This window comes from Scyliorhinus torazame, chromosome 4 (assembly GCF_047496885.1).
Source record: "Scyliorhinus torazame isolate Kashiwa2021f chromosome 4, sScyTor2.1, whole genome shotgun sequence".
Lineage (NCBI taxonomy): Eukaryota > Metazoa > Chordata > Chondrichthyes > Carcharhiniformes > Scyliorhinidae > Scyliorhinus > Scyliorhinus torazame.
The window spans coordinates 356,045,466-356,068,799 of NC_092710.1; the positions used below are offsets into that span (position 1 = coordinate 356,045,466).

The 23,334-nt window shown below is 50.5% G+C and overlaps 1 protein-coding gene across 1 annotated transcript; it reads left to right on the plus strand.

The window, feature by feature from the left end:
• The first annotated feature begins 4,653 nt into the window (after positions 1 to 4,653).
• Positions 4,654 to 23,107, plus strand: LOC140411512 (molybdenum cofactor biosynthesis protein 1-like). The gene is made up of 5 exons (XM_072500598.1): positions 4,654 to 4,791; positions 7,514 to 7,624; positions 11,471 to 11,591; positions 13,133 to 13,180; positions 20,510 to 23,107. The coding sequence occupies exons 1-5, from the start codon at positions 4,654 to 4,656 to the stop codon at positions 21,397 to 21,399; spliced, it is 1,308 nt and encodes a 435-aa protein (XP_072356699.1). The 3' UTR covers positions 21,400 to 23,107.
• Positions 23,108 to 23,334: the final 227 nt, after the last annotated feature.

Here is a 23,334-nt window from a genome sequence, read left to right on the forward strand (position 1 = left end):
TTTTGGTAAACGTATATGCCCCGAACTGGGATGATGCCAATTTTATGAGGCGGATGCTAGGACGCATTCCGGACCTAGAGATGGGAAAGCTGATAATGGGGGGAGATTTTAATACGGTGTTGGAACCAGGGCTGGATAGGTCGAAGTCCAGGACTGGAAGGAGGTCGGCAGCAGCCAAGGTACTTAAAGATTTTATGGAGCAGATGGGAGGTGTAGACCCGTGGAGATTTAGCAGACCTAGGAGTAAGGAGTTCTCGTTTTTCTCCTATGTCCATCAAGTCTACTCGCGAATAGACTTTTTTGTGCTGGGAAGGGCGTTGATCCCGAAGGTGAGGGGAACGGAGTATACGGCTATAGCCATATCGGATCACGCTCCACACTTGGTGGACTTGGAGATAGGGGAGGAAACAGGAGGGTGCTCACCCTGGAGAATGGACATGGGACTAATGGCAGATGAGGGGGTGTGTCTAAGGGTGAGGGGGTGCATTGAAAAGTACTTGGAACTCAATGATAATGGGGAGGTCCAGGTGGGACTGGTCTGGGAGGCGTTGAAGGCGGTGGTTAGAGGGGAGCTGATATCAATAAGGGCACATAAAGGGAAGCAGGAGAGTAAGGAACGGGAGCGGTTGCTGCAAGAACTTTTGAGGGTGGACAGACAATATGCGGAAGCACCGGAGGAGGGACTGTACAGGGAAAGGCAAAGGCTACATGTAGAATTTGACTTGCTGACTACAGGCACTGCAGAGGCACAATGGAGGAAGGCACAGGGTGTACAGTACGAATATGGGGAGAAGGCGAGCAGGTTGCTGGCACACCAATTGAGGAAAAGGGGAGCAGCGAGGGAAATAGGGGGAGTGAGGGATGAGGAAGGAGAGATGGAGCGGGGAGCGGAGAGAGTGAATGGAGTGTTCAAGACATTTTATAAAAAATTATATGAAGCTCAACCCCCGGATGGGAGGGAGAGAATGATGGGCTTCTTGGATCGGCTGGAATTTCCCAAGGTGGAAGAGCAGGAAAGGGTGGGACTGGGAGCACAGATCGAGGTAGAAGAAGTGGTGAAAGGAATTAGGAGCATGCAGGCGGGAAAGGCCCCGGGACCGGATGGATTCCCAGTCGAATTCTATAGAAAATATGTGGACTTGCTCGCCCCGGTACTGACGAGGACCTTTAATGAGGCAAAGGAAAGGGGACAACTGCCCCCGACTATGTCTGAAGCAACGATATCGCTTCTCTTAAAGAAGGAAAAGGACCCGCTACAATGCGGGTCCTAAAGACCTATTTCCCTCCTAAATGTAGATGCCAAGGTCCTGGCCAAGGTAATGGCAATGAGAATAGAGGAATGTGTCCCGGGGGTGGTCCACGAGGACCAAACTGGGTTTGTGAAGGGGAGACAGCTGAACACGAATATACGGAGGCTGTTAGGGGTAATGATGATGGCCCCACCAGAGGGAGAAACGGAGATAGTAGTGGCGATGGATGCCGAGAAAGCATTTGATAGAGTGGAGTGGGATTATTTGTGGGAGGTGTTGAGGAGATTTGGTTTTGGAGAGGGGTATGTTAGATGGGTGCAGCTGTTGTATAGGGCCCCAGTGGCGAGTGTGGTCACGAATGGACGGGGATCTGCATATTTTCGGCTCCATAGAGGGACAAGGCAGGGATGCCCTCTGTCCCCATTATTGTTTGCACTGGCGATTGAGCCCCTGGCGATAGCGTTGAGGGGTTCCAAGAAGTGGAGGGGAGTACTTAGGGGAGGAGAAGAGCACCGGGTATCTTTGTATGCGGACGATTTGCTACTATACGTGGCGGACCCGGCGGAGGGGATGCCAGAAATAATGCGGATACTTGGGGAGTTTGTGGATTTTTCAGGGTATAAATTGAACATGGGGAAAAGTGAGTTGTTTGTGGTGCATCCAGGGGAGCAGAGTAGAGAAATAGAGGACCTACCGTTGAGGAAGGTAACAAGGGACTTTCGTTACCTGGGGATCCAGATAGCTAAGAATTGGGGCACATTGCATAGGTTAAATTTAACGCGGTTGGTGGAACAGATGGAGGAGGATTTCAAGAGATGGGATATGGTATCCCTGTCAATGGCAGGGAGGGTGCAGGCGGTTAAGATGGTGGTCCTCCCGAGATTCCTCTTTGTGTTTCAGTGCCTCCCGGTGGTGATCACGAAGGCTTTTTTTAAAAGGATTGAAAAGAGCATCATGGGTTTTGTGTGGGCCGGGAAGACCCCGAGAGTGAGGAAGGGATTCTTACAGCGTAGCAGGGATAGGGGGGGGCTGGCACTACCGAGCCTAAGTGAGTATTATTGGGCCGCTAATATTTCAATGGTGAGTAAGTGGATGGGAGAGGAGGAGGGAGCGGCGTGGAAGAGATTAGAGAGGGCGTCCTGTAGGGGGACTAGCCTACAGGCTATGGTGACAGCCCCATTGCCGTTCTCACCGAGGAACTACACCACAAGCCCGGTGGTGGTGGCTACACTGAAGATTTGGGGACAGTGGAGACGGCATAGGGGAAAGACTGGAGCCTTGGGGGGGTCCCCGATAAGAAACAACCATAGGTTTGCCCCGGGGGGAATGGATGGGGGATATGGAATGTGGCAAAGAGCAGGAATAACGCAACTGAAAGATCTGTTTGTGGATGGGAAGTTCGCGAGTCTGGGAGCGCTGACCGAGAAATATGGGTTGCCCCAAGGGAATGCATTCAGGTATATGCAACTGAGGGCTTTTGCGAGGCAACAGGTGAGGGAATTCCCGCAGCTCCCGACACAAGAGGTGCAGGACAGAGTGATCTCAAAGACATGGGTGGGGGATGGTAAGGTGTCAGATATATATAGGGAAATGAGGGACGAAGGGGAGACTATGGTAGATGAACTAAAAGGGAAATGGGAAGAAGAGCTGGGGGAGGAGATCGAGGAGGGGCTGTGGGCAGATGCCCTAAGCAGGGTAAACTCGTCGTCCTCATGTGCCAGGCTCAGCCTGATTCAGTTTAAGGTATTACACAGGGCACATATGACTGGAGCACGGCTCAGTAAATTTTTTGGGGTGGAGGATAGGTGTGCGAGGTGCTCGAGAAGCCCAGCGAATCATACCCATATGTTTTGGTCATGCCCGGCACTACAGGGGTTTTGGATGGGGGTGACAAAGGTGCTTTCAAAAGTAGTAGGAGTCCGGGTCGAACCAAGCTGGGGGTTGGCTATATTTGGGGTTGCACAAGAGCCGGGAGTGCAGGAGGCGAGAGAGGCCGATGTTTTGGCCTTTGCGTCCCTAGTAGCCCGGCGCAGGATATTGCTAATGTGGAAAGAAGCCAAGCCCCCGGGGGTGGAGACCTGGATAAATGACATGGCGGGGTTTATAAAGCTAGAGCGGATTAAGTTCGTCCTAAGGGGGTCGGCTCAAGGGTTCACCAGGCGGTGGCAACCGTTCGTCGAATACCTCGCAGAAAGATAGACGGAATGGGAAAAAGAAGGCAGCAGCAGCAGCCCAGGATCGGGGGGGGGGGGGGGGGCGGAGGAACCAGAAGGACTCTCAGGGTTGTTAATATATACTGTATAGTATGTATAGGTCGTTGCTACAGATAATTATATATTGGACTGTTAAATTATATTTTTGGAGAGTGTTACTTGTGACAAGGCAGTTGCCAATTAGGGCTAGTTTTCATTTTTGTTATTTATTTATTATTCATTTTTGTTTATAAAATAGGTCATTGTTATTTGTGTTATAATATTGTGTAAAGGATGCACAATGTACTGTGTTGGTTGACCAAAAATTTTCAATAAAATATTTAATAAAAAAAAAAGAACATGGCAGAATTGGAGACCGTTTTTCTGCTTATTTTTTCTTTCACGGGATGTGGGGGTCGTTGGCCAGACCAGCATTTGATGCCCATTCCTAATTGCCCTTGAGAAGCTGGCGGTGAGTCACTTTCTTGAACCGCTGCCGTCCCTGTCAGGTAGGTCCACCCACTGTGCTGTTAGGGAGGCAGTTCCAGGATTTTGACCCGGCGACAGTGAAGGAACGGAGATATATTTCCAAGTCGGGACTTGGAGGGGAACCTGCGGGTGGTGGGGTTCCCAGGTATCTGCTACACTTGTCCTTCTAGATGGTAGAGATCAGAGGTTTGGAAGGTTTTGCCTAAGGTACCTTGGTGAGCTCCTACAGTGCATCTTGGAGATGGTACACATGGCTGCCACTGTGTCGGTGGTGGAGGGATGTTCCGGATGATGGATGGGGTGGTTAATCGAGCAGGCTGCTTTGTCCTGGATGGTGTCGAGCTTCTTGATTGTTGTTGGAGCTGATGGTAATGTCATTGAATGTCAAGGCGAAATGGTTAGATTCTCTCTTGTTGGATATGATGATGTTACCTGCTGCCTATCAGCCTGAGCCTGGAAAGTGTCCAGATCGTGCTGCATATGAACATGGACTGCTTCAGTGTCTGAGGGAACATTTCCCCAGGAGGCCAGGACAAGGTTTAACCAACAGACGCAAACTGGCCCCGTGTGACCCGGGCTCCACTAGAGACTCCCCTCTTTGAGCACCAGGTCCAATTCTGGGCTTCACCAGCTTTTGGTTTGAGCATTGTGGATTCCTGGGAGTCTCGCTAACCCAAAAAATAAAGTGCCTTAGATCAAACCTGACACCATCTCGCCTTCAAATGTTCTTTTTTGACACTCCGCTAGGTAACAAGTGGAATTTTAAGAAGCTGGTGAGCTACCAGGAGATGTTGGGCACCATTAAGCAAAGGTGGCCTGACTTGGAGAGACTGACTTCAGGAGCCTCCGACACGGCAAAGGTAATTCTGCAAATTGCGGCCCTGCGTGACCGAGATCCGCCAAGTTTAACCCCCCCCCCCCCCGTGCGACATTTCCTTTGCATTCATCTGTTCTTCGGGTCACCAGGCCTCAGGGCTGACCGTTGAGTGGAAGATAGTAGACTCCGACCTACTCCAGTGCAGCACTGGAGGAGGGCTGCAGTGTCAGGAGGACTGTGGGGCCTGCTGATATCACTGCGCATACTGACCAGGATATGATATGAAATAGGATTTTGGTGGGATTTGGACCCCTGCTCCCAGAACATTAGCCTGAGCGTCTGGATGACTGATCCTGTGACATTACCACAATGTCACCATCTCCCCTTTTGCGGAGGGAGATGGATTTTAGTCCAGTTCCTCCAGTCTTATCAAATTAGAGCTTTGGAGACTTTTACCATCGGCTGTGTAGCACTCCCACACCACCGCGTTAACGGTAGATTGTGCGCTCAACCTCCAAGCCCCACACTGAGCCAGGCACGCTGCCAGAGACAGCTCTTCACAGTGGGGAAATGTGCATTGAATTTAAAAATCTTTATTGTCCACAGCAGTATCATCAACAAGGTTCAAAAAGAAAAACCTAAAAATAAGAACTGTGAATTCTTGGAACTGCAGTCAAAACATTTCTAGTTAGCCTGTGAACTGTGAATAGCTGTTGACAATTTGTTAACAGAACTGTGTGTCCAAAGATGTGCAGGTTAGGTGGATTGGTCACGCTAAATTGCCCCTTAAAATAATTGGGTACTCGAAATGTATTTAACAAAAACAAACAGAACTGTGTGTCATTTATGCAATCTCTTCCTAAAGTTGATTATTAAATGCAATACAAACTGATTTATTTACTGTATTTACCTCTGAAATGGCCTAGTAAAACGGTCAGTTCGATTAGAGTTATACAACAAATATTGGCCTCATCAGCGACGCCTACAAACATCCCCCCCCCCCCCCCCGCCGGGGTCTCTCCCCCTCTCGCGGCCCCCGGGGTCTCTTCCCCCTCTCGCGGCCCCCGGGGTCCCTCCTCCTCTCGCGGCCCCCCGGGGTCCCTCCCCCTCTCGCGGCCCCCCGGGGTCCCTCCCCCTCTCGCGGCCCCCCGGGGTCCCTCCCCCTCTCGCGGCCCCCCGGGGTCCCTCCCCCTCTCGCGGCCCCCCGGGGTCCCTCCCCCTCTCGCGGCCCCCCGGGGTCCCTCCCCCTCTCGCGGCCCCCGGGGTCCCTCCCCCTCTCGCGGCCCCCCGGGGTCCCTCCCCCTCTCGCGGCCCCCCGGGGTCCCTCCCCCTCTCGCGGCCCCCCGGGGTCCCTCCCCCTCTCGCGGCCCCCCGGGGTCCCTCCCCCTCTCGCGGCCCCCCGGGGTCCCTCCCCCTCTCGCGGCCCCCCGGGGTCCCTCCCCCTCTCGCGGGCCCCCGGGGTCCCTCCCCCTCTCGCGGCCCCCCGGGGTCCCTCCCCCTCTCGCGGCCCCCCGGGGTCCCTCCCCCTCTCGCGGCCCCCCCGGGGTCCCTCCCCCTCTCGCGGCCCCCCGGGGTCCCTCCCCCTCTCGCGGCCCCCCGGGGTCCCTCCCCCTCTCGCGGCCCCCCGGGGTCCCTCCCCCTCTCGCGGCCCCCCGGGGTCCCTCCCCCTCTCGCGGCCCCCTGGGGTCCCTCCCCCTCTCGCGACCCCCCGGGGTCCCTCCCCCTCTCGCGACCCCCCGGGGTCCCTCCCCCTCCCGCTGCCCCCTCACCCCCGGCATTGAAAAGTATCAGATAAAACCCGTGTTTTAGGGACTGGTTTAGCACAGGGCTAAATTGCTGGCTATGAAAGCAGACCAGGGCAGGCCAGCAGCACGGTTCAATTCTCGTAGCAGCCTCCCCGAACAGGCGCCGGAATGTGGCGACTAGGGGATTTTCACAGTGACTTCATTTGAAGCCTACTTGTGCAAATAAGCGGCTTTCATTTTTTTCATTCATTTCATTTTTTCATTTCATTTCATAATCTTTTTAAATAATTCATGCTTAGAAACGAGCGAGTTCTCAAACGCCACACTAACCTGATGCTGTACAGCCACCATACTGCAGTTTGGAGTCAGATCACTGTGGATTTTATTTTGATTACTCGTACCCAAGCATATTCCAGATTTACTTCTTTATTAAATCCCGTTCTTTTTAATCTTCTTTATTAAATCCCGATCTTTTGCCTCCCCCACCACCACGCCCTCCCCCACCACCACGCCCTTCCCCCACCACCACGCCCTCCCCCACCACCACGCCCTCCCCCACCACCACGCTCTCCCCCACCACCACGCCCCTCCTCTAGGCTGATCTTTAGTCGCTGCCGCTGATCCTGGTGCCTCATGTGGGAGGGTTTGCATCGTCACTCGTTCCGGTGAGAACCGGACGGGGGCTGGTTTGTAAGACACTTCCATATCCGGCTAAGGCGGGAATGACCCACTCCTTGAGGTGAGGAACCGAGGGGCAAATCATGTTGCTGAACACAGCAAGAACCCGTCAAGGGGATGCTGGAGAATTGTTTGCTTTGTGGCTGAACGATCTCCGAGGCCTCTGGGGCAGGCCTGAAGCTGCCCCTCCACGGCTCTGATCCAGTCCATTTTCTCTTTTCCCTGTCCCAAGGGTGAGCTCAAAGGAAGGAAGACCCTTCGAAGCAAAACCCGAGGGGACCTGGCACTCGGGAATGTTTTTGGATGCTCAATGGGAATTCACCTCCAGTTCTTTTCCTTTAGGCTTACAGGGTCCCCGACTTCCAGGGCCAGATAGGATTCATCACCTCCATGTCTGAACATTTCTGCGGCTCTTGCAACCGACTAAGGATCACCGCCGATGGCAATCTGAAGGTAAAGGGGCTGGAGACACAGGGCCTTAATTTTGAGTTTGCCCTCCTTTTGTTGGTCTACATCTGCGATGGATCAGCACCCACCTTTCCCACCTTCTTTTCCAACCCCTCCCCCAGTTTCCCATTCGGAATTCTCCAGGTAAAGTGTTTCAACCATGAGAAATTGCACAGTCACGGAATCTGGCTGCGCCTCAGGCAACAGGGTTAGTGGTAGTTATTCAGACTGGGAATATGTGGAGAGTTGCATACCGGTAGGATAGGAGCTGAGTCCGCCTAGTGTTGTTCACCATTGATTGAGACGTTAGCAGCCCTCCCTCCATGTCTTCAATCTCCAGGTCTGTAGCCAGTGAGGATTGGAAAATGGTGATCTGAGCCTCCGCTATTCCCCAGCCCCACCTCTACCTTCTCTGGAATCTTGGATGCATTTCATCTGCATCTGGCAAATTTATCCACATGGATGCTGCACCCTTTACTATTATCACTCCTACTATGTTTTGCCCACCCAATATTTCACACTCCTCCTCCTTATCTCCTGCATCTGCTTTCTTCCCCCATGAGTAAATGTGAGTTAGTTCAGGAGACAATTCTTTATCCAGAGTGAATGGAAAGCGGAATTTGCCACCACAAGAAGTAGTTTGGATCCGTGTTTTCAAACATCTTATCCCAGGACCAGCTTTCACTCAACCGGCTGACCTTCGCGACCCACGCCGCGTTTGCTTACCTTTAATATGAAAGGTGAGCCTGCTTGGTCCTCACAATCTCACTCCAATCAGGTTTAAAGGAGGAGTGAGCAATACACATATCGGGTACAGACCTCAGGCAGTTCCCTTGTGCCGTCTTCAATTTTGTGAGAACTGAAAATCCAACCTCGCACATGTGGGTCGTCTTTAAGGGCAATAACAACAAAATGCTTGTTTTACTCAGCAGTGGATACTCCTGGGAGATGTTATTCCAGAATGCTGACAGCATGTTTTTAAAGTGGTGTCACAGGCCAGGTACAGCAGTGTAGTCTCTTCATTTGGAGGCAACTGGAAGTCAATAACTGACTCTGGGGTCTCAACCTCAAAAGGGATTTTTCACCCACTGCTTCTCTTTCAAAATCTGAAACTTCTCTCATTTGCCAGTACTTCACTGCTCATAACACATGGGCTTTGCATCCTTATCTGCATTGGCACAAGTGACAAAACCATACCTCAAGAGATCATCTTTATACTGCTTTGTTTCCGAGTTAGGTTTCTTCCTTGTAGGCTGTTAACCAGAAGCCCTAGAACTCACTACAGAGCTAACAACTGCACTGCCCCTCCGGCCCTAGACTCTCCTGGGCAGCTCTGTCCAGCAGATTTAGATGTGAGATCCTGGCAAATAGATACACTGCCGAATTGTGTCTCTGACCGTCTCTTTCTTGCAAGAAAACAATTCATCTTTACAGTCCTCTTGCCTTGCTTGCCAGCAGCTAGAAAATAGAAGAAGCTCTCCTCCGTGATTTGGCGCCAAAACCACATACATATAGGTTGATTGCCGTCAAGTGTACGTGCAGGGGGCACTGACCTGCTCACTGCTGCTGCTTCTGGCCGGAAGACTGCACGCAGCCCCATTTCCTTCTCATTTAAGAGGCAGCTGCGGGTGCCATTTTCAATGTAAAAGACGCTAGCAGCCGATGACCACTTCTCCCACAATCGGGACCACGGTGGGAACGGTGCAACCGGTCGTTCCTCAACCCTCACGACACCTGCCTGTGACTCGCACTTTGATAAACCCTGATTTCGATTTATTATTTATATATATTATATATATATGTATTTACGGGGAAGCTAGATCAGAACCATAGGAGCCGATGCAGGCCACTCGGCCCATCGAATCTGCTCCGCCATTCAATGAGATCATGACTGATAGTAGCTCCACTTAACCCCATACACTTGGTTCCTTTCCTGATTAAAGATCTGTCTATCTCTGCCTTGAAAATACTGAACAACCCAACCTCTACAGCTCTCTGTGGTAAAGAATTCCACAAATTGACTACCCTCAGAGAAGAAATTCCTCCTCACCTCTGTCTTTAATGGGTGACCCCTTACTCTGAGATTATGCCCCCAGTCCTTGAATCTCCCACAAGGGGGAACAACCTCTCAGCATCTACCCTGACAAACACCCCTTCCCGGGAATCCTATATGTCTCAATAAGGTCACCACTCATTCTCTAAACTCCAGTGAGTACAGGCCCAACCTACTCAACCTCTCCTCATAAGAAAATCCCTCCAGACCCTGCTCCACCACCTCCTCCGGTTAGAGAATTGGTTGGCTAACAGGAAGCAGGCAGTTGGAATAAAACTAATCATTTTGCAGATTAACAAGATGTAACCAGTGGAGTGCCACAGCGATCAGTGCCAGGTCCTCAACTATTTACAATTTATGTTCATGTCTTGGATTAAGTGACAAAATGTATGGTTGCTACATTTTCTGATTTCTTAACTTGTATATTTGAATTTGCTGATGTATCTCGAGTCTCGCAGCTCCGAGCTAGAATTAAAAGGAGGTTGTTCCACACATCATGTGCCTCTTTGAAACTTTCTGCTACACCCCTGTTCTTTCCTTATAGCCCTGCGACTTGTTCTTTGTTCAGTTACATATCCAGTTCTTCTTGAAAGTTCTTATTATGTCTGCTTGAACCACCCTTTCAGACAGCGCATTCCAGATCATGGCAACTCACTGTGTAAAATACGTATTTTTTTCATCTCCTACCTGGTCATAAAGAACAAGAACAAAGAAAAGTACAGCACAGGAACAGGCCCTTCGGCCCTCCAAGCCTGCGCTGACCATGCTGTCCATCTAACCTAAAATCTTCTACACTTCCGGGGTCCGTATCCCTCTATTCCCACCCTATTCATGTATTTGTCAAGATGCCCCTGAAATGTCACTATCGTCCCTGCTTCCACCACCTCCTCCGGTAGCGAGTTCCAGGCACCCACTACCCTCTGTGTAAAAAAACTTGCCTCGTACATCTCCTCTAAACTTTGCCCCTCTCACCTTAAACCTATGCCCCCTTGTAATTGACCCCTCTACCCTGGGGAAAAAGTCTCTGACTATATCCACTCTATCTATGCCCCTCATTATTTTGTATACCTCTATCAGGTCTCCCCTCAACCTCCTTCTTTCCAGTGAGAACAAACCGAGTTTATTCAACCGCTCCTCATAGCTAATGCCCTCCATACCAGGCAACATTCTGGTAAATCTCTTCTGCACCCTCTCTAAAGCCTCCACATTCTTCTGGTAGTGTGGCGACCAGAATTGAACACTATACTCCAAGTGTGGCCTAACTAAGGTTCTATACAGCTGCAACATGACTTGCCAATTCTTATACTCAATGCCCCGGCCAATGAAGGCAAGCATGCCGTATGCCTTCTTGACTACCTTCTCCACCTGTGTTGCCCCTTTTTGTAGCATAACCACCAGCATAGATCTGTTGGGCCGAGTGGCCTGTGTCTGTCCTATAAATACTTTATAACATTACACTTGGTGAGGGCAGTGTCAGCGTTTATCAGTTGCTTAATGTATTTATTTCTAAAGCTGTAGCATTTAATTTGAACGCCCTGAGCTTTCTGATTGTGGGTTTTTCCATTTCCGCTCTTGACCCTGCTTATTCTCTCTCTCTCTCTCTCTCTCTCTCTCTCTCTCTCTCTCTCTCTCTCTCTCTCTCTCTCTCTCTCTCTCTCTCTCTCTCTTCCCCCCCCCCCCCCCCCTCCCCCCACAACCACCACACCAAATAGCAAAAGCTGTAAGATCTGAGCCTCCAGGGAATTGCCTGGAAGTCCACACTCCCATTGTTCAGCTGCCGCTTCTGTTTTAACGTGCAGGTGTGCCTCTTCGGGAATACTGAAGTGTCCCTGAGGGATTTGCTGCGCTCGGGGGCCACAGAGGAGGACATACTGGAGATTATCGGAGCAGCGGTGGGCAGGAAGAAGCAGCAGCACGCGGGTAAGGTTCCGAGCACGGCATGTTTGCCCCTGGAGGAGCGATTGAGAATCATGGAGCGGAACTCCGGGAGAAACTGTTTCCCGTGGCAGGGAGGTCAGTAACAGGATTTGAGGCTGTTGCCAAAAAGAACCAGTGGGAGAAATTAGTGTTTATCTTTGAATGCAGCCTGCTGTTACGCTGCAGAATGCATTGGCTGAAAGGATGATTGATGTAGAACCGTACCACAGTGACTTGCAAAAGAAACTTGGATGTATAAATTTGAAGGGAAAGGGCAGCACGGTGGCGCAGTGGTTAGCACTGCGGCCTCACGGCGCTGAAGTGCCAGGTTCGATCCCGGCTCTGGGTCACTGTCCGTGTGGAGTTTGCACATTCTCCCCGTGTTTGCGTGGGTTTTGCCCCCACAGCCCAAAGATGTTCTGGTTAGATGGATTGGCCGCGCTAAATTGCCCCTTTATTGGAAAAAAGTGAATTGGGTACTCAAATTTATAATAAATAAATTTGAAGGGAGGGCATGGGAGGGGGTTGAATTTGCAGGTCTAGGAGGAGAGAGGAGGGGGTTGGGTTTAGTTAGTAAGTAAAGTCGTCCCAGTCCCAGATGGCCATAGGTTGCTTTCCCCTTTGAGGAGGTGGGGGGGAGCTGACTGGTGATGTAACCTGAGGGTCGCCACACCTCGGGCGAGTGGGCAAGGTTGAGAAGGCAGAGCCTTTGTGAATAATCTTTTATTGTCACAAGTATGAAGATATTTGACTGATCTGTCAGTTCGGAGGATTAGGAAATTTTAAACTTGGCCACCCTAAGGTTATACAAAACAGGATTAAGAGGAGGGTCTGTCTGCTGCTCCATATGGGCAGCACAGTGGTTAGCACAGTTGCTTCACAGCTCCAGGATCCCAAGTTCGATTCCTGGCTTGGGTCACTGTCTGTGCGGAGTCTGCACTTCCTCCCCGTGTCTGCGTGGGTTTCCTCCGGGTGCTCTGGTTTCCTCCCACAGTCCAAAGATGTGCAGGGTAGGTGGATTGGCCATGATAAATTGCCCCTTAGTGTCCAAAAAAAAAGATTAGCTGGGGTTACGGGGATAGGGTGGAGACGTGGGCTTATGTAGGGGGCTCTTTCCAAGGGCCGGTGCAGACTCGATGGGCCGAATGGTCTCCTTCTGCACTGTAAATTCTATGATTCTATGAAACACGAGTGTTTGGGGGGGAAAATGACTCTCTGTGGCCCCTGGTTACTGACACTCCCCAGGCTTACTGTCGGGACTTGGATGAGGAACTGTGTACGGCTATGGGGAAAGGGCAGCAGCTTGGGCTTAGCTGGATAGCAAGATCTGACACAGGCAGTGTCAACTGAATGGTCTCCTGTGTGGCATGATTCTTCAATTAGAAAGAAATGGCCCCACACTCGGTTATAAACTGTAATTTATGGTAGCTTTTTTTAAAATCGATAATTGAGTTGGAGGTAAGGATAACACATTTTCAAATCGATAACGGGTAGAGGAGCCATTTTTGTTGATGACCTTTTAAAACACTGGTTTCTTTTTACAGGGATGTTTAACATATCACAGATGAAGAACAGGCCCATGATCCTGATCGGTGGGTGACTGAGCAGTACGTACTATTGACTTTTTCATTTTGCGCTTAAACACACTTCCTCTTCTTGTTTCTTCATTCTTCGCTTCTGTCTTTGTGCGAGGGGATCTTCCTCCAGCTTTTCGGGATTGGAAGTCCTGTACACCAGAAACAAAACAAATCCAACCCAGCCAATTACCGCCCTATCAGTCTACTCTCCATCATCAGCAAAGTGATGGAAGGAGTCATCAACAGTGCTATCAAGCAGCACTTACTCAGCGATAACTTGCTCACGGATGCTCAGTTTGGGTTCCGCCAGGGTCACTCAGCTCCTGAGCTTATTACAGCCTTAGTTCAAACATGGCCAAAGAGCTGGGGTGGGATTCTCTGACCCCGCCCCCCCCACTCCCAGGTCAGAGAATCGCTGGGGGACGGTGTAAATCCCGCTGGCTGCCGAATTCTCCGGCGCGGGATTTGGTGGGGGCGGGAATCACGGCGCGCCGGTTGGTGGCTGCTGTGTGGTGCGGAGTAGAACCTGCACATGCGCGGGGATGCCGCCAGCACACGCTGGCGCTCCCGCGCATGCGCCAACTCGCACTGGCCGGCGGAGGCCCTTTGGCGCCAGTTGGCGTAGCGCCAATCCCTTCCGCACCGGCTGGCGTGACGCCAAACACTCCAGCGCCGGACTAGCCCCTGAAGGTGTGGAGGATTCCGCACCTCCGAAGCGGCCCGACGCCGGAGTGATTCACGCCACTCCTCGGCGCCGGAGTGGCCCGCCCCGCCGGTTAGCGGGGAATCCCGCCCCTGAAGTCCAGAGGTGAGAGTGACTGCCCTTGACATCAAGGCATCATTTGACCGAGTATGGCATCAAGGAGCCCGAGCTAAACTGGAGTCAATGTAATCAGGGAAAACGCCACTGGTTGGAGTCATACCTGGCACAAAGGAGGGTGGTTGTGGTGGTTGGAGGTCAATCAGCTCAGCTCCAGGACTTCGCTGCAGGAGTTCCTCAGGTTAGTGTCCTCGGCCCGACCATCTTCAACTGCTTCATCAATGACCTCCGTTCCTTCATAAGGTCAGAAGTGGGGATGTTTGCGGATGACTGCACAATGTTCAGTACCACACGAGACTCCTCAGATAATGAAGCAGTCGATGTCCAAATGTAGCAAGACCTGGACAATATCCAGGTTTAGGCTAATAAGTGGCAAGTTACATTTGCGCCACACAAGAGCCAGGCAATATCCCATATCCCTCTATACTCATCGTACCCATATAAATGACTAAATGCTTTTTGAAAGCCAAAGTGTACCCTCCTCTGCTACTGCCTCTGGCAGCCTGTTCCAGACACTCACCACCCTCTGTGTGAAAGAATTGCCCCTCTGGACCCTTTTGTATCTCTGCCCTTGCACCTTAAACCTATGCCCTCTCATTTTAGACTCCCCTACCTTTGGGAGAAGATGTTAACTATCTACCTTCTCTGTGCCCCTCATTATTTTATAGATCTCTATAAGATCACATCTAAGCCTCCTACTCTTCAGTGAAAAAAGACCCAGTGTATCCAGGCTCTACTTCTAACTAAGCCCTGGTAGCATCCTGGTAAATCTTTTCTGCACTCTTTCTAGTTTAATACTATGTTTTCGATAATAGGGTGACCAGAACTGTACACAGTATTCCAAGTGTGGCATTCCTAATGTCTGTACAACTTCAGCAAGGTGTCCCAACTCCTGTATTCAGTGTTCTGACTAATGAAACCAAGCATGCTGAATGCCTTCTTCACCATCCTGTCCACCAGTTCACCACCCTGACCAGCTGTAACTCCACTTTCAAGGGGCTATGAACCCTCACTCCTAGATCTCTTTGTTCTATAATTCTCCCCAACACCCTACCATTAACTCAGTAGGCCCTGCCCCGATGTGATCTCCTAAAATACATCACCTCCCATTAATCTAAATTAAACTCCATCTGCCATTCATCGGCCCACTGACCCAATTGATCAAGATCACGTTGCAACCCTAGATATCCTTCTTCACTGTCCACTGTGCCACCAATCTTGGTGTAATCTGCAGACTTACTAATCATGCCTCCTAAATTCTCATCCAAATCATTAATATAAATAACAAATAACAGTGGACTCAGCACTGATCCCTGAGGCACTCCGCTGGTCACAGGCCTCCAAAGAGTCATAGATATTTACAGCATGGAAAAAGGCCCTTTGGCCCAGCTTGTCCATGCCGCCCAGTTTCTATCACTAAGCTAGTCCCACTTGCCTGTATTTGGTCCATATCCCTCTATACCCACCCTGCCCATGTAACTGTCTAACTGCTTTTTAAAGGACAAAATTGTACCCGCCTCTACCACTGCCTCTGGCAGCTCGTTCCAGATGCTCACCACCCTCTGTGTGAAGGAATTTCCCCTCTGGTCTCTTTTGTATCTCTCCCCTCTCACCTTAAACCTATGCCCTCTAGTTCTGGACTCCTCTACCTTTGGGAAAAGATGTCGACTATCTACCTTATCTATGTCCCTCATTAATTTATAGATCTCTATAAGATCACCCCTAACCCACCATGCTCCAGGGAAAAAAGTCCCAGCCTCTCCTTAGAACTCAGACCATCAAGTCCTGGTAGCATCCTCGTAAATCTCTTCTGCACTCTTTCTAATTTAACAATATCCTTCCTATAGTGGGGTGACCAGAACTGAACACAGTATTCCATGTGTGGTCTTACCAATGTCTTGTCCAACTTCAGCAAGACATCCCAACTCCTGTATTCAATATTCTGGCCAATAAAACCTAGCATGCCGAATGCCTTCTTCACCACCCTGTCCACCTGCCACTCCACCTTCAAGGAGCTATGCACCTGGACTCCTGGATCTTTGGTTCTGTAACTCTCCCCAACTCCCTACCATTGACTGAATAGGTCCTGTCCTGATTTGATCGACCAAAATGCATCACCTCACATTTATCCAAATTAAACTCCATCTGCCATTCATCAGCCCACTGGCCCAATTGGTCAAGATCCTGTTACAATCTTATATAACCTTCTTCACTATCCACTATAACCACCAATCTTGGTGTCATCTGTAAACTTACTAATCATGCCTCCTACATTCTCATCCAAATCATTAATATATATAACAAATAACAGTGGACCCAGCACCCCCCCAGTTTGTGTATTAAAGGAATGGGGTATTCGAGAGCTATCAAATTGCTTTGGGTCATGCAGGTTCCCAAGGTGGGGGATTGCGATCTTTCAAGTTTGTTTAATATTTGTGGTAGGAGTGCAATTGCTCTGGAGCAAAGATAGTGTAATTGAGTCTCGGTAAAGATCAGCCCTGGGCCTAGTTCGATGGCCGAGCAGCCCTGGGGCATTGAATGTCCTTGCTCCTGTTAGGGGCTGTTTAGCACAGGGCTAAATTGCTGGCTTTGAAAGCAGACCAAAGCAAGCCAGCAGCACGGTTCGATTCCCGTAACAGACTCCCCTAACAGGCGCTGGAATGTGGCGACTAGGGGCTTTTCACAGTAACTTCATTTGAAGCCTACTTGTGACAATAAGCGATTTTCATTTCATTTTGTTTCATTTTCCTGACCCTGTTGTTCCACCTGCCCCTTCATGAACCCTCTTGTTAACAGCTGAGGCCGATCCCAGGACTGGGCAGCTCTCGGTGAAAGGCATAAGTGTAACTTGGAGTAAAATGGTGTTCGCCGTCCCGTCGGGAGCTCAGTTGCTGTGGTTCAGCCCTTCTCCCAGGCATCTCAGCAGGTGAACCTTGGCGTGGATCCCGGGAATGTGCTGCCTTTTCGCTGAGACAGGAAGTACATTTTGGGACCTAACACAAATTTGTCCATCTGCCTAATCCTCACGTGGATGGCCTGTTCCAGGCTCAGCAGCATGCAGCCAAATGTTTTTATTTATTATTTTTACTTCCGAGGATGTGAGGAGAGAATGTGATATGCTGGCTTGGATATGTTTATAGAAGTATATAATATCTTTTGGCATTTTCCTTTCAAGATTCTTTGCGCAAAAGGAAGAAAACAAGCAAGCATCTTCTTCAGCAGCCACTCTCGTGGCTCCGAATCCCTACTCCCCCGCCACACTTAACCCCGCAGTCTGTTTGGACCCTGTTATAGAGACAGCGGCCCTGGAGAGCTTGAATCAGTAATCATTCACCGGCAGAACCAGTAACTGCTTCGGTATTATGTAATCCTACAGACATTGTGCTCCCTCTGGCTCCTTCGAAACGAGTTCAACTCCCTCTCCGGGGATCTGACTGACACCTGCAAAGCTCTGAAGGGACCTGAGAGAGTGGACGCTGAAACATTAGGCAGGAATCTCCAGGCCCACCCGTGGCGTGCTTTCCGGTGGTGGCCACTGGCCGGCAGTGGGATCTTCGGTGTGGTTTGCGAGGCTCGCCTGACGCGCCCAGGCGGGTGGGGTGGGAGGCTTCGTTGAGTCTGCAAGATCAGGCCGGCGGAGAGGGCTAGAACATTCAGTCCATTGTTCCTGACATTTGGAGTGTCTAAAACACGGACTCGGGATAAGGGGCCGATCATTTAGGACTCGGATGAGGGGAGAATTCTCCACCCAAAGGGGTTGGGAATCTTTGGGAATTCGCTACCCCAGAGGGTTGTGGATGCCCCATCCTTGAACACGTTTTCAGGCTGTGATAGACCGTTTTTCCTCTCGGGGAATTTGGGATGCAAGGAGCGGTGGTTGGAATTGGAATTGAAGCCCGAGATCGGCCCTGATCGTGTCGAATGGCGGAACAGGCCTGACTGACCGTATCTGCTCCTCTTGTGCTCGGGGTGCAGATCAGGATTTGTAACCTAATTTTTTTTTAAAATCTCCACTCACCTCTCGTTCTTTTGCCAATTTTCTTTATATATCGAATGCCCGAGTGTTTGTTGGGTGAGGTGGTGGCTGGCTCACCCGCCTCTTGAGTTCAAAGGTTGAGGATTTATGTTGCCCTCCCAAGTATCAAATCTAGGCTAACGCTCCAGTGCAGTTGTGTGTGTCAGTGGTGTCGTCAGAGACCCCATCTGGGCCCTGGGGTGGATGCGGAAGATCACTTGGTATTATTTTGAAGAGCAAAGGCATTCTCCCTGCTGTGCACTGATCGGTATTTATTTGGAGACCAACGCTGAGAAAAGATTGTCGCAATGTTATTTCTGGGAGCTCGGTTGGCGTAACTTGGCTGACCAGATACAGCATTTTCTTTCTCTTTATAAAAAAAAAAAAAATCTCAAATTGGCTGCAAAGTGTTTTGGAAAAGACCTGAGCTTGTGAAGGAGATATGCATGCACTTGTGTCAAGTGGGAATATAAGTTTAGGCTGTGGACATCTTTAAACTGTTTATTGCCGCAGAAGGCTGTGGAGGCCAAGTCACTGAGTGTCTTTGAGGCAGAGATAGATAGGTTCTTGATTAATAAGGGGATCAGGGGTTATGGGGAGAAGACAGGAGAATGGGGATGAGAAACGTATCAGCCATGATTGAATGGCGGAGCAGACCCGATGGGCCGAATGGTCTTATTCACACAAGAAATCATCTCCTTTGACCTGCATCCCACACGGGAGCTGTGTTCAGCTTGGTTATCAAGGTACCAGCATATGACTTGAGGGGCAGCTAGCCCCTCAAGCATGTCCAGCACTCGTGATGGTTACAGCTTTATGAGCAGACACCTCCTCCTCTTCTGCCCCCCCCCCCCCTCCCCCCAACAGCAATCCTACAGCTCCTTAAGCTCCAGGAACAGCGGCATGCAAATAAAACTACTCGGCAAGAGAGGCAGGGAAATAACATGACTCTGGTAATAAGGGGAAGGAATTCTCTCATCCCATTTGCTGGCACAAACTCGCACGCATTACGAACGGGCGTAGCTTCTTGAGCCTGCCCCGCCACTCAATACGATCATGGCTGGTCTGATTGTAATCATAAGATATCGGAGCAGAGTTGGGCCATTCAGCCCATCAGGTCTACTCCACCATTCGACCATGGCTGACCTCAACCCTGCGTTCCTACCTACCCCCGATGGCCTTCTCCCCCTTGTTAATCAACAATCTATCGATCCCTGCCTTAAAGATATTCAAAGACTCTGGGAAAGAGAATTCCAAAGCCTCGGAATTCTGTAGAGGGAGAATTGTTCCCCGTCTCTGTCTTAAATGGGGAATTCTTTATTTTTAAACAGTGACCCCCACCAGGGGCAACATCATGTCCACATCCACCTTGTCAAGACCCCTCAGGATCTTTCAATCAAAGTGGATACAAACCTAGAGTATCCAGCCTTTCCTCATATGACAACCCACCCATTCCAGCTATTAGAGGAGCAAACCTTCTCTGAACTGTTTCCAATGCATTCATATCCTTCCTTAAATAAGGAGGCCAATACGATGCCCAACCCTTACCAGTTTCTCACTGCTGTAGCTGATGTAGTTTTTTTTCATTGATACAACCATGATTGCATGTCATCTCCTGTCTGGGAAATTTACTTTGTTACTCCCGTGGCTGCTACTGCCCCTATTGGATCCAGGTGGTAATTGCTGCTCTCCTGAGAGGGTGCAAAATGCCTCCGTCTGATGTGACTCTGCATGTCTGTATTCTTGAGATGCGTGAATTAATGTGGGTAGGGGCCTCAACAATAGCAAGAACTTTCATTTCTCCAGCGTCCAATCACAGCAGGAGGAATTCCCAAAGCGCTTTCCAGCCAATGACGTGTTTGCAAAGTGTAGTCGTCATGGGGATTCCCGGCAGGCAGCTTACACGCTGCTAGATCCTGCAAGCAGCGGCAAGTGTCGTGGGCACATAATGAGGCCTCGATTTAATGCCTGCTTCAAAACGACGGCACTTCCAATAACGCAGCACTCTTCAGGCTTCTATGTGCACACTTCGGCGGTTGCCAGGTGACCAGAGGCCCCAAATCCTCTGGTGCGCAGGGCAACCATAGATCATAGAATTTACAGAGCAGAAGGAGGCCATTTGGCCCATCGAGTCTGCACCGGCCCTTGGAAAGAGCATCCTACTTAAGAGCACACCTCCACCCTATCCCAATAACCCCACCTAATGTTTTGGACACATAATGGGCAATTTAGTATGGCCAATCCACCCAAACTGCACATCTTTGGACTGTGGGAGGAAACCGGAGCACCCGGAGGAAACCCACACAGACACTGGGAGAACGTGCAGACACCGCACAGACAGTCACCTGAGGCGGGAATTGAAACCAGGTCCCTGGAGCTGTGAAGGTGCAGTGCTAACCACTGTGCCACCATGCCGGCCCTCTTTGATTGCAGAAAATGCTCTCTTCCAGTTCATGATGCTTTACTTTGTCTTTCTGTCCTCCTCGCTCAATTCTGTTTCTGTTTTCAGGGCAAGATCCTGTTTCTTCCAGTGCAGCTCAGGGAGTCGTAAATTTGATCCAACCGGACCGACAGCCAATTTGGAACAACTCGCTGCCTGCTCCAATGGGAAGAACATTCCGGAATGATGTGTTTACAAGTGAGGGAGGCCTGCCAACTTTTCATGGAGGAGTGGGACCCACAGCCAGCCCCGTCTGGCCTATGCTAAGAACATACTGTACTGACAGTGGCAGACTGGCCAAGAGAGGCTCCGAGTGCCTCAGTACTGTGGCCGGATCTGATGGTCAGGAGATTTCAGCCCGCCAACACGCATGGCCTTGTTCAAGCAGGGTAAAGGGCATGGGGGATTTGAAAGGCCTGGGGCTGACGGCTGGTGGACTCGCCGGTGAGTGCAGGACGACAGACTACAGGGAGGCAGAGCACTTGACTCACACCGATGCACGGGGCCGGGCTGTCATGGTGGACGTCGGCGGCAAACCTGACTCGCGGCGCACAGCCTCGGCGCAGGCCGTGGTCCAGCTGGGGGAGCGGGCCTACCGGCTGCTGCAGGCCAACCAACTGCGGAAGGGTGACGCGCTAGTGACGGCCCAGCTCGCCGGCATTGGCGGGGCCAAGCTGACTGCCCAGCTCATCCCGCTGTGCCACGTCGTCCAGCTGCACCGCGTCGACGTCTCGCTGGAGCTGGACGAGGCCCGGCTGGCGGCCGTTGTCACGGCCACCTGTGGCGCCGCCGGCAAGACTGGAGTGGAGATGGAGGCCCTGGTGGCGGCCAGCGTGGCGGCCTTGACCGTTTACGACATGTGCAAGGCGGTCACGCACGATATCGTGATCAAGGAGGTGAAGCTGATCAGTAAGACTGGCGGGCAAAGGGGCGACTTCCATCGCGCCGACACCCATTAATTTTCTACTCCCAATGCCGTGCTAGCATTCACGTCAATTCCCTATGAAATCCTGTTACATACTTCCATATGAATTAGGAGCAAGAATAGGCCACTCAACCCCTCGAGCCTGTTCCGTCATTCAGTAACCCCAACCCCAGCTTCCCTGTTCAAACGGTGCAGAGCCTCGTTGCAAGTAATTATGCAAAATTCAAAGTCGACCATTTGCCATCACCATGCGTTGCCTTGCTCGCCTCACAGTGTTGTCACTCGGTTTGTTCAGTTATTGGGTGGGCAGGAGGAATATTGGGATCGAATGGTTCCACAGCCCACCATATCCAACAATTTACAAATCCTACAGCCCCTTTTAACACGCACGATAATGCTGAGGCACTTTCCACAGAGAAATTGCAGAACAACAGGCATCGAGCCAAGTGCGAGAATTGTCAGAAAGCAGAGTCACACAGATGGACGTTTTGGAGAGGTTTTTTTTCAAAGGAAGAGAAGGAGAAAGAATCACTGAAGGAGACGGGCTTGTACCAGAAGTTTCACGGTTCCGAGATGTCCCAGAGCACTTTATAGCCAATTAAGTACTTCTTTGAAGCATAGTCGCTGTTTTAATCTTGGGAATGCTTATCCAAGGATTTCAGAGCCGAGCAGAGAGGCAACAGGATTGGCCACTGGCAATGAGGAAAAGGTGGACAGGGGGCCTGCAGTTGAGGCTGGAGTTGGAGGACTGGTTTGGGAGGGACTACTGCACGAGGGATAGAAATAGGCAGTGAATTTTCTTATGGATACCTTGCAGGCTGGTGGGGCGATAGTGATGACAAGGGTAGGACAGGAAGCAAGGGACTGCCACCTGGTTGCGCTGAAAGTTTTGGAAGGTGGATGATAGAGTGCAGGGTAATCAAGGTGCGAAAAATCATGTTTGATGGGATGAGGAGGTTCAGGGTGAGTTTGCTGGGTGAGTGAGAGAGGGGAAAAGGCAACTAATATTGACGAGTGAACAGTCTTGGTTAAGAGATGGACTTTAGGTCAATAGAACGATGATGCTGAGATTGTACAGCCTCGGTGATTGGCTGTAGAGGGGCGCATACGGGCAGGGACATTAGAAGTGAGTTTTTGAATGGGTTAAACCCAACTGCATAGTTTCTTTAAAAGTTACTGCTCTCGCCTCTTTAATGGATAAATGTTGATTTCTGCTCCACGAGTGCTCGGCCTTGCAAGTCTATTGGAGTCCCAGGATCACCTTTACCGAGCCAATTCTGCACTATTCAGCAAACCCTTGGGGCGGCCATTTTTCCTTCCTACCTCCGTCTACTTCCATATATCCAATCATGTTTGAAGTTTGTTTCATTTTTCTTGTGAAGGTGAACATATATCAGTGCAACATTGTGCATCTTGCAATTCAGCGCTAATTCTGCAGGGCCCCCCCAATATCCTGAAAATCTGTTGGTGGGAGTGACGGAGGGGTGCGCTGGCATACGCATTGATGTCCGGATATTCCCAATCAACACTACAGATACATAGAATATAGGCACAGGAACTTTGAACCTGCTCCGCCATTTATGGCTGATCATCCAACTCAATAGCCTAATCCTGCTTTCCCCCCATTCTCCCCAAGTATATAGCCCCAACCCGAGTGAAAGTTCAATATTGTAAACGAAGAAGTCGTGTACTTGCAATGTATTTTTGGGTGGGCAATAAAATTGGAACTGGATTGAATTGAATATTGTTTGGGATGTTGTCTGTTGAGCATGATAGGCATGATCAGGACCACACACATTCCTAATGGGCTTGGAGCTGTAACTCATTCATCCAGAACTGGGCGGAGAGTTTAAAAGCGCACAATGATCAGGATGGAATTGCTGTTTCAAGATTAGCTTCAATTGAACAACTAAGATTAAAGGCAGTTGTCTGATCATTTGGTCATCAGAAGGCAATGCAGCGAAATCCA

Excerpts from the sequence above, each read along its gene's own strand:
- LOC140411512 (XM_072500598.1), top strand. The coding sequence starts at position 4,654 with ATGTTCTTTTTTGACACTCCGCTAGGTAACAAGTGGAATTTTAAGAAG. Across the intron at positions 7,625-11,470 it reads CCGCCGATGGCAATCTGAAG|GTGTGCCTCTTCGGGAATAC; the intron begins GTAAAGGGGCTG and ends TTTAACGTGCAG. Across the intron at positions 11,592-13,132 it reads GAAGAAGCAGCAGCACGCGG|GGATGTTTAACATATCACAG; the intron begins GTAAGGTTCCGA and ends TTCTTTTTACAG.